This window comes from Mustela lutreola, chromosome 12 (genome assembly GCF_030435805.1).
Source record: "Mustela lutreola isolate mMusLut2 chromosome 12, mMusLut2.pri, whole genome shotgun sequence".
Lineage (NCBI taxonomy): Eukaryota > Metazoa > Chordata > Mammalia > Carnivora > Mustelidae > Mustela > Mustela lutreola.
The window spans coordinates 9,120,673-9,132,500 of record NC_081301.1 but is presented as its reverse complement, the minus strand read 5'-3'; the positions used below and the strand labels follow the sequence as shown (position 1 = coordinate 9,132,500).

Sequence of the window (11,828 nt, the reverse complement as noted above, 5' to 3'; positions counted from 1 at the left end):
TAACCATAGGAAAAAGATCAGTATGTATAAATACGAGGGGGAAAACTGGAAACCTGGAGGGACCTTGAAGGTAGATTAAAAAAAGAAGCCCATGTCTCCAGGAGAATCACTAGTGTCTGTATAAATACAAAAGAGAAATAGTGAGCACACAAAAGTGTGAGCAAAAATTGAGTTGAAAAAGGAGAAACTTAAGGGCCTCCCGACAAATAATATAAAATGAACCCAAGCCCAGAGTGCAAGAGAAGAGGCTGGTCAGTGAGTCCTCACTGCATGCCAGATGCACAGAAAACGGTATGTGGAACTACAGGCATGTCGAGGACATGAGCTTTTGACATCTAACAAAGTGAATTAGAAGGGAAGAAAATTAAAGACGTTAAATTAAAAATGCCAGCATAACCAGTATTTACCAGATCTAGGAGAAATAGCAAATACATGTTTTTCTATTTTTAATTATCAGCAATGTTGACACTGATACTGCTTTTATCTTATTTAAGAGAGTTTCCTAACTTTCTGGTTCCCTAAATGAATTTATTGTCTTAGTATATTACAGTTTTCAGATCTTATTTATTTGCCTCTGAACAGGCAACAGATATAATTTTAAATTATTGTGAGTTAGTTTTATTACCCAGTTGAAATTATTCTGAAGTATATTTTTAAATGAAAGTGACAGCTTTAGAGTGTTTTGAGGGAGGAAATTAAAGTTGTGCATTTGCGTTAAGGCAACCAAGAGCTCTGTCATGCTGTGGGTGTAATTCAGGACATCTAGGAATGAAATCTGTTCTTAAAAGAATTGATGGTAGTTTTAGGTTAGCATATAAAATCACGGAGCTGGTGCTCAGTTGAGTACTTGGCAGCTTATAGATGTTACTGTCATGTAAGTTACACTAGACACAAGAGTGTGCACCACTGTGGATAAACAACAACAGCCACAGACGAAAAAGGCAGAATCCAAACGCAGACATGCAAGATGCCAACTTCCCCGCCTCCCTCTTCCCCAGGATGCCTTGTAACTAGTGTGGGGAGCCTGCTTTTAAACAGATTTACAGAGGTTAATTGGGCTGGGATATTTTAGATTATGTTACACATTAATGAAAATGCTGATTTTGAGCTGTCATGACTCCAGTGCTTTTTATACCATGATAATTATTTTAAAACTTTGTCTTCTGTGTTGTTGAAAACATCTTGGCAGAAAGCCTATGTGACCTGATTAAACCTATGAATTGTCAGCTGTGATCTATAGTTCTCAGATGAGGTTGCTGACTGGGCATCACTTAGGAAGTTCTTGATTTAAAAGCAAAATTAGATTGAGACTACTGTTTGCCATTCCAGTGGTACATTTTTAATACTCTATTTAGGGTCCTGATTTCACAGTTTACAGGCAATTGGTTAACATATTCATTCACTAATATATATTTTTAAAGCATAGCTAATTACCTCATGATGTATGAATTTCTTCCTCCCCCTGAAATTACACAATGGAAACTCCCATCTAATCCTGTTTGTTTTCTAATTTTTCTATATAGTTTGTGAATCAGTTATTCTATGGGATTTGGGATTTCAAATTCTGTTTCTCCAGCCGTACAGAGAAGCAAAATAACTACCTTTAGATGTGTTTGTTTATGTCCTTGGGATTATTATTTTTTTTTCCTTTCTCAAAATCCCCAATTTTTTAACCCCTTCTCATTTTATGCTTAAATCCTTGAAATTTGGGGAAGATTGATGTTCGTGTATTCTGAGAAGCCAGGGTTACCTTTTTCCAGGGATCCAATCTAGGATAAATAAAAAGGAGGTAATAATAGAAATTCTGGGATGCATGTAAATATTCTCTTGAAAAGAGTTTTCATACTTATGCTTATTGATGAATGTGAACAAAGAAATTCTCAGCATGAATCGTAGTACACTGATGTTGTTTGATCATTTTCTCAAATAAACAAAAATACTCACACGATTTGTCCTGTTTCTCGCTTCTTCTCTCTCTGTCTCTCTCTTCCCTTGAAGGTCTCAGCATCAGAGGAGCCCAGGAGGAGGACCCTCCCGATCCCCAGCTAATGAGACTGGACAATATGCTTTTGGCAGAAGGGGTTTCAGGTCCTGAGAAAGGTGGGGGATCGGCGGCAGCAGCTGCAGCCGCGGCAGCCTCTGGAGGTTCTTCAGATAACTCTATTGAACACTCAGATTACAGAGCCAAATTGACCCAGATCAGACAAATCTATCACACAGAACTGGAGAAATATGAACAGGTCAGCAGCCGCCACTCTCATAGTCCTGCACAAACCCTCTGTTGCTCTTCTATTAGACTGCGCTAACCGATTCTGAGGGCTGTGAGGGGTAGGTGTTAACACAAAGAGTGAAATAAATAAGGTCAATGCAAAAACCCAAGTGGATTGTTGGATTCATGAAATAAAGTCCCTTTGAGATTTCAGAGGTGAAGGGAAACCTATTTTGTCCCATCTACTTGTTCTAGTTTTATTCATTCCTCACATTCCTGTGCCCTTACTACCACGCCTGCAACCATCCTTCCCCTCTAACCTCGCTGCTTGGTGCCCTTCAAAGCTCTGGATAATTAACATTTACACACTGGCCTTGTTCATGAGTTCTAACAACTTTTAAAGGGAAGCACTGCACAGGGAGCTCTTCCTCTTGTGCTCTGAGCTCCAGAATCCTCCCAGGAATTAATTCTGATGGACTGTGCCAGACCGTAGGGGAGGGAGCTACTGGCACAAAGTAAGCAGGTTCTGGCCTTTCTCTCAGAAGAGGAGACTCCTAGGATAATTATAGATACCTTGGAGCAGAGAATACTGGGCATTGTGTGCTAAATTCCTGAGTAGATAGGGGATATGGATTAAAAATGCTGTCCTCAGCAATTACCTCAAACATACTTCATTGAATCTAAGCTATCTTTAATTTTAAGCTGTGTCATTGTTTATGTACCACCAAGAAAAAAGTTAACACTACCCAACTGAACTGTAACATGCTGTTGACTGTAGTATGTTCCATACTTCACAAAGATGTTAAAAGGTGGGGAAAATAGGTCTTAGATTCAATGAAATCATGTAAAATGTTGGTAGTTCATTTTCAACTTATTTTTATTGTTAGTTTCAACCTAAAAACCTGTTTAGTTTGACAGATTTTTCACTAGCAGGTAATTTAAAAACAAACAAACGAACATTTTTATGGAAATATTTAAATGTACCCCCAAATAAAGAGAATATTATTACATTGACTTGGGTGAAATTGCCAAGCTTTAGGTCAAAAACAGTTGTGTACTGGCAGTTTTATAGAGCTCAGCGTACAATAAGGCACTGCCTAGACGCCCATCACCCAGATGCATAATATCAGTATTTTGCCAGTCTTATTTTGCTTGTTTCTCTCTCTTTCACACACACACACACACACACACACACACACACACACACACACACCTTGTTTTGGTTTTGGCGGGCTATTTTAAAGCAAGTCTTAAGCATCATATCGTTTCACTAGCAAATACTTCATTGCATAGCCAGACACTTCATGAAGTCCAAACACTTTAATGTGATGTGGGCATCCTGGCCAGTTTTATTACTGGTTTTTGTTCTTAGTTCCCTGCATAGTTTCAGTTGTATATGTTATTTTTTTCATTGCCTTCTCAAATATTCTGGATATGGTGGGATTAAGCAAATGTTGGACTCTGTTCCAGAGGTGAGTGTGTTTCGAGGGAGGGTAGAAAGTTTATGTAGCTTGATGTTAAAATCCAATATAAATTAATATTATAAGATATTGCTGCCTTTTTTTCATCCTGCATAGTACTTTCTGGAATCTCAAACTATATCTCTAGCCTCATTCGTAGGGATCATTTTCAGTGGAAGAAGTGCAAATAAAAATTTTGGAAAAATTATCTTATATATGTACACGTAAAAAATGGAGCTTTCTGATTTGACATATGAATAATTGAGAGTGAACAAAAGAAGTCTTGATTGAAAAAGTTACCCTGAGCATAAACAGAAGAAAATGGTTCCAATTTATAGTATAATCTTAATTGCATAACTTTATGTTAAATATATCTATACATACTTACTAAATAAATACCACTATTCACCTTGCATGGAAAGATCCATAGTATTAGGGGCGAAATGACCCGACTTTTTGGATAAAGAATTAAGGCAGTTCCCTTACTGTCTCCTACCAAGTTTCTTCATACCGGCTTCCTTTTTTCTCTCCCTTGCCCTGTTGGAAGTCAGGTGAGGCTGTCATCAATCAGTGTCACCAGGGGTTTTGTTTTGATTTATTTGGGATTGTTTTTGCTTTAAGAATACACACAGGTTCTTTGAAAGTTAATCTGTAGTATGTTCTTTTGGATTTTTTTGGATTCAATATATTCAGAAGTAATGAGTTTTAAAGTGTAATAATGAATCTTATTTCTCGATATATTCAGTAACCTAATAAAAACCACTTAAATATATATTTCCCTGCTCATTTTTTACACTCTCTGAAGGAAAAATACATCCATTTGATATTGCTATAGTTTTATGGACAAATTAATAGATGGAGTATGATGACTGGTTGGCTGATTAACAGAATTTCAGTTTACAGATTTCCTTCTGTAGGTTCTGAATTGTTTTAGAAACAGCATAGCAGCATTTAATTCACTTGAGTTTCTGTGGGGTTGGCTTTTATAGCTTTTCTCTCTGTAGTTCCTAAGTTATTTGATCAGTGAGTTTTGATATAAAATAGTCAATTGTTTTTTCCCAAGTCTTTGGGATACAAGTTGTGGGCTCTAACTGGGCTAGACCTTCCAGGGATATGCTTTGGAGCTACAAGGAGGGCTAAGCAGAACTAAGTGAGATGAAAGGATGGCATTTCCAAGATAGGTGGCATTATAATTTCCATTTTATAGATGAGAAAATGAGACTCAGGTTGAAAGATTTGTCCAGTGTCACACATCTAGTTAGTGTCAGAATCAGGTATTGAAGTCAGTTTCTGACAATATGCCTTCCTTTTCCACTGAATTGTGCTGCTGCTTATATAGAATTGGAAAATAACTCAGTACATTCTGGTTTTCTCTCATTCGCTCATGTCGACTTGTGTTTAGAATGGGATCAGAGTAGAGAAGGAAAAAACAACTATTTTAATGACTTTCCAGAAAATTATACTTTTCCTCCTAAAAGTAAGCATGAGTATTCTGAGTGACAGAGCTTATTAATAATAGGAAGAACATACATGTTAAGGCAGTGGCTTCATCAGAAAATTGCGTTGAGTCTTTTACTGAAAGAAACAAATACTTTGGAATCTTAGAACTATTCACTCTACTGTGTTTTGCAGTGAAGCAGTAATGAAAATGTATCTGAAGCCTGTTTAGATTTAGATTGCCATAAAATTAACAAACACTACCACTGCAGTAAATTAAAGTACCTTATAAACACAGCCACATTTACAAAGCTAAGCAAACTAGAGAGCTATAGTTTGAGCAAAATTAAATCCAAGCTGCCAGGCTCAGTTTTATATGTGTGTTTTAGGAATGATACGGTCTTTAAAATCCTGTCCTTTTTTTCCTCCAGAAAATGTCCTTTGATCTTGTGTCTTCATTACATAGGCTCAGATATAATGATTTTTGGTGATAACCATCTAAAGTCACTTACAAACACTTTTGAAATATAAGGCCTAGAATATAGAGTAGAATAAGGTTCTTGAATATTACTACCACCCAAAATGAATCAAAACTTCTTCACTTTTCAAAAAAAAAATTTATATTTCACTTTTCTTTTGTTGATCCTGACACCCAACAGGGATATATAATTTTCTGAAGTTTGCAGCAACTATCTTATACTTTGGGGTGTACTGCTTCTCTCTTTATCTAGGAAAAAAACCCTGATTCCTTCTTTGTCTTTTTGTTGATTAGCTACAAGTTTTGAAGAATGCTTTTACTATACCTTTCAAATATGCTCTTAGGATTAAAGGTCCAACTATTAAAATAAGGGAATTCCTAATGAACTTGAACCAGGGGTCCTGGGAACCCCGTTTTTAACAATTCAAGGCCTTTTGACTTCCCCACCTCTCTACCAAAGGGAAATGGACACATCAGTTTTTGCAAATGAAATTTGACTTAGACATTTGTTCTCAGTTAAAAAGAAAAAGATATATCACGCCCTGTGCAGCTCTCCCACTTCGCTTGTACCAGAAGAAATGCTTGTACACAGGCAATTCACTCCATAATTTACAGCTGCTATAATAGAGATGACATATTGAAAGCTATCTACTATAATTATATTGAAATACATTTTTGCTGAAGGCAAAAGTGTTGTAAGGGTCCCAACCCTCCCCAAGCATCTGAGAACCTGCTTTCTGAGTTCACAGATGTCTTTTGAATTCACCTCAAATCAGGGGAAACATTGAGCCAAGCATGCACACCGAATGTATCCAAGACCAGTCAGGTACCATTTAGCTACTTACTAGAGGACTTTCAGATTATAGGGAATTAATTATTGGGGAATGGAGAATGAATGTGGAATCTAAACCATCATGAAGGCATGTCCTTGTGCTTTTCGAGGATCTCAACATTTATGTGCTCAGATTTGCTGGTAAAATCCCATTTGCCTTTAAAGGAGTTTTATTTTTATGAGGTTAAAAAATGCTGATGTTATTACCTTAGAGGTTGTGTAGCCCCAAAATTCCTAATTCCATTTTTGCTCTTTGTTCTTAAGAGTTAAGCAGGAAGGACAAAAGGGTCCAAGCTGACGGAAACTCTGTATTTCATTTTCCCAAGCAAGGCTTTGTCTTTCACTGCTTCCAAGGGAAGAGTTTTACTTCTTGTCAGCTTTCATGCTGGGTCTTTTCCTTGGCTGGAAAGAGTGTGTGAGTGTTCCCTTTTTTCCCTCCAAGTTTCTACTTTATTACTTCTACATACCAAATTTATCTTTGACCACACATTTGATTAATAAAATGAATTGTTTTATATTTGAATATTCTTTTGTTTTCAACTTCTGTCTGTATTATTCAGGCAGTAGGAAGGCATGATTATATTACTGTATTAAGTAATCAGAGTAGGGACTGTTTGCAGAATAGCTAACATATACAAAATATGAATTTCGTATAATTGCCATTTTCATCGTCAATAACTGCCATTTATTAGGTATTAATTCTGTTCTAGATTCTATGCAAAGAGCTTAAAATATATAATATACTCCTTACAAACCCTTCATGAGACAGTCCCCTAAATCATGCAATTAGGTAAGAGGTATTGAGATACAGTAGATATTTCGTCTTTGTGCTGGCTATTCCTTACTCATATTGGGCTCATTCTACTTGGTTTAGAAAAAATATCTTTAAATGTTGCCTTTTATTATAAAACAAGAAGAATTTGTTACTTTAATAAGCATTCCATAAATACAAAATCTATGATAATGGACTAGAGTTACTTGCAAGGTTATAAAGACATCTAGAGAACAGATACATGCAAATTTGAGAGGCAATAACTTTTTTTTTTTTTAAGATTTTATTTATTTATTTGACAGAGAGAGATGGCAAGTAGGCAGAGAGTCAGGCAGAGAGAGAGAGGAGGAAGCGGGCTCCCTGCTGAGCAGAGAGCCCGATGCGGGCCTCGATCCCAGGACCCTGAGATCATGACCTGAGCCAAATGCAGAGTCTTAACCCACTGAGCTACCCAGCTGCCCTGAGAGGCAATAACTTTTAACGGAGATTTATTCTTTCTTTGACAAGTAGATTTTAGAATGGGGTATCATGATTGGTTGATTGCAGTCAGCTTCTCTAGATGGTTACAAAAGACCAATTCAGTTTTTAGATCTGATCACTGACCCAGTTTAAAGTTTCTTCTAAAATTAGTGCTTGCTTACTATCTGATTTTATATGTTTACATTCAATGGTGTGAATTTACAGGCAAGGAAGGGATTGTATTTTGAATTCACAATGAAAAAAAAAGCACCACCACAAAAGAAACGAAACTTCAACAAAGTCAAACAAACCTGGAAGTTTAGCAGACCTGAAAACTTTAATTTTGAGGATAAATGAAATGTGTACAGATAGTGAGGAGACAGTTTTACCAGCCAACAAATATCATTAAAATCATTATTATAAATCACGTATTTCACATCTTCAATTGGTTTTGGATTATTAAGGAGAAAGGAACAAATGGCAAGGAGAAATTCTCATAAATAAGAGCTGGTTGAAAATATTTTTTTCAGATGAAGCTTTTCATATTTTATGTTCATTGAACTATGTTATTGGTATGTGTGTTTTAAAACACAAAAATTCATCCTAGATAGTTTTCAACAGCTAGACCGAAAGAAAAAGAGGTTTCTGCCATTAGTTTAAATCAGAAAATTCAAGGAGTCAAAACTCTCATTTCCTGAATGTTCCGATTAAGCAAGGTGTTTCTATGTTTGTATCATGGACATTGATGACCAGAAAAATTTTAACTGATAATTTCACTTGGAAAAATAATAAGGCAATGAAAAATTTCTCCAATGTCTATTTCAATAGTATAGTCTTATAGGTATGACAGAGATTGTGATAAATGTTTAAAGCGAACCTCCCATATTAAAAATGGCATTGATGCTAGTATGTGGTTGGGTGGCCCTTCAGAACAACTCTGCGATCATTTGATCATTCTCATAGCATTTATATGTTTAAAAAATATATACCTTTTAAGGACTAGAAGATGAGGCAGTACTGTGCTCTGCTGTGAAACTGGTTACAGATGATTCTGTAAATGAGGCTGTAATTTACTTTCAGTGGTATAAAGAAAAAAAATCACTTTGCCTAAAGTGTATGCATCTTTCTTAAGGGTGTACCCAGATTTTAATTATCTAAATGTAAATACTTAACGAATTTTACTTAGAGTAATGAGCTAAAGTGCACACTACATAAATGAGATGTTCTAATTAATCATGTATGAACTACTGGTTTAAAGAAAAGCTATGTGAATTCTGTGAATGTTGGGCTATTGCCAAATTGCTAATCAGCATTTGCATTCATAGATGAGTTCACTTAATAAGTTGTGAGACATTCAGCAAATGTTTTAGGAAATTATGAGTTTTTAGATGCAGAAACTTTTTGGTTTTAACCCTTTTCCCCCTACATGCTTCCTAGAAACCATAGGGAAACATTATTTCTGGAGAGATTAAAATGCAGCTAGAGAAAAACTTGAGAGCTAACATCTCAGGTGTCATTCACGTAGGAGTTTTGGATTATTTATCATGTCGTACACCCTGTCAAAGATATATGTTACCATAATGTGTGAGCTAGGTTTTTAGGAATTTACAATGTTACATGTGCAAATTAAAAATGCTTCCTTCGTCCAATACAGTGATTCTCAAAAGTTTTGGGTCTTAAAACCTAGACTCATAAGTTATTAAAGACCCTTAAGAGCTTTTATTGGGTGGATTTTATCTGTCAACATTTATTATGAGAGAAATCAAAACAGAAAAATTGAAAGTACTTATTAATTAATCTTTAATAATAAATCATTATATGTTAACCTAAATAACATTTTTATAAAAACCTGTATTTCCCCCCAAACCTCAGCATCTATTGAGAATAATGATTCTGTTTTTACATTCTTGCCGAACTCTTTAATATTGGGTTCAGTAGAAGTCACCTGGATCTTACCCATGCTTCTGCAGACAGTCTGCTCTCATGTGGTTGAAGTACACAAAGGGCTTCTGGATCTGACCTCGCACAGATATGGCATTGGAAAAGGCAGGAGTATATGGTAATAGCCTTTTCAGATAGCTATGGACTTTCTTCTTTGATATTACACCAAAACTTGACAAGTTGTAATTCCTTAAAAGTTAGTTATAATGTGGAGTTGAAACCATATCAGTTAAGTCTTTGTACTCTGTTTCTTTAAAGTCCATTGGTCTAATATGCACTTCGAATGGTGTCTTTGTAACATCATGCATTGATCATTTGGAAAATACTGGTTCACTGAGTTATGTCCATCTTCCAGTGTTGACACATTTCATTTTATGATACCAAAATATAGTTAAGAGTAGTAACACCAAGCTAATCAGAAAGTCGACTGGGAAACTGTGAAGCTCACAATGGTGGATGCAAGTTTTGCAAAATTCTAATTTTCACTTGAAAACTCAAATTTTGTTACGATACACACTACTTACTGTCAGCGCTTTGACTTGACATGGCAGACATACTTCATTTTTGAGAGAATATCGGCAAATACCCAAGTCTGAATAATTATAATTTGTTGGTTTTGCTTTTTGAAAAAATGGTGTTCTATGAAAAAAGCAGCTTTAGCTCACAACTGAAACAGTCGCACAAGTGCTTTTTCTCAAGATAACCAACCACTGATGTGCAGTAGAAGTGCTTTTTGTTTGTTTCCCATTTTGTCACACAAAATTTTACAGATGTAGTGAAGGGTTGAGATGTAATAAAATGAAGAATTTCTCTTGCTTCACCAAGGACATTCGTAAATGAAACTGTCTTTTTTGTGTGTGTTTGTGTGAATGCATGGTGGGGAAGAATTGAGAAAGAAACATCAAAGATTACTTAGGATGTGGTTTCCCAGAGTTTTTCTTAGCACTTGAGTCTGCAAGATGCCGTAGAGCTGTGCTATCCAGTCTGGTGGCCACTAGCCATGGGGAGTAATTGAGCGCTTGAAATTGGGCTTTTTTTTTTTTTTTAAGATTTTATTTACTTATTTGATAGATGGAGATCACAAGTAGGCAGAGAAGCAGGCAGAGAGAGAGGATGAAGTAGGCTCCCCACTGAATAGAGAGCCTGATGCGGGGCTCAATCCCAGGACCCTGGGATCATGACCTGAGCCGAAGGCAGAAGCTTCAGCCCACTGAGCCACCCAGGAACCCCGAAATCTGGCTAGTTTGAACTGAGATGTGCAAATGTCCCAGATTAGAAAGTGTGCCCCCCTAAATAACATAATATTCTTCATTAGCCATGTTTTTAAAATACTGAATATGTGTTGAAATGTTAATAGTTTTCATATAGTGGGTTAAATAAATATATTTTTAAAATTAATTTCACCTGATTCTTTTTATTTTTTTAATGTGGCTGCTGGAGTTTTTTTTTTTTTTTTTAAATTTCATATGTGGCTTGCAGTATATTTCTTTTGGGTAGCACTGCTCTAGAGAAAAGAGATTTTTGTATCCTAATTTATCTGGGGAAAGTTGGCTTTCCCATTCCCCCTTAAAGATTTATTCTGCATATTGCCATATTAGTCTTGAGGAGTCTTGCAAAAACAAACAGACAAAAATCTTTGAAAATTTTGGTTAACTCAGCATTTTCCAAACATACTGTACTTTTGGACCATCTATTGACATTCTCTGGAACTAGCTATAGAAGCACATACTTTCTGATCCCTGTGTGGGGACAGGGTGCTGGTCTAGGTTTCTTCATTTTATCACAGAGAAAACAGTGTGAGAATTTGTCAAATTACAGAATTTTGAAACTATATGAACATCTCTTTAGAGAAAGTGCAAGAAAAAAATATGTACAAATATTTCTTGGCAGGATGACCACTTATATTCAGTTTGGCCTAAGGTAGGGTAAGTAGTTTATTGGGGGACAATCTTAAGCTTATTTTTATTTTGGTTTCCTTAAAGGTAGAAAGAACTTAAGATTTTAGAGCTTCACAGTCCTTTAACATTTTACTGCGTAATAACCTAGGACAATAATTCTTAGCCTTTTTTAGTTATTAACTGGAATCTGAAAAGAAAGCAAAACTCCCCAGATTGTCCCTTCAGGTGTTACATATCTGCATACAGCTTGGATAAGATTTCAGGGAGTCATAGACATTCTAAACTTATCCATGGCTGCAAGTGGAGAATTCTTCACATATGGTGCAGGGATAACATATTTAC

At 35.9% G+C, this 11,828-nt stretch overlaps 1 protein-coding gene across 3 annotated transcripts in view; it reads left to right on the top strand.

Moving 5' to 3' along the window:
• The window catches only part of PBX3 (PBX homeobox 3), a 217,200-nt gene that overhangs the window by 160,760 nt on the left and 44,612 nt on the right, over positions 1-11,828 (top strand). For all 3 annotated transcript variants that reach the window (XM_059141025.1, XM_059141024.1, XM_059141026.1), the window contains one exon: positions 1,999-2,240. In XM_059141025.1, the coding sequence (XP_058997008.1) occupies positions 1,999-2,240 (242 nt within the window). The remainder of the gene's footprint in view (positions 1-1,998; positions 2,241-11,828) is intronic.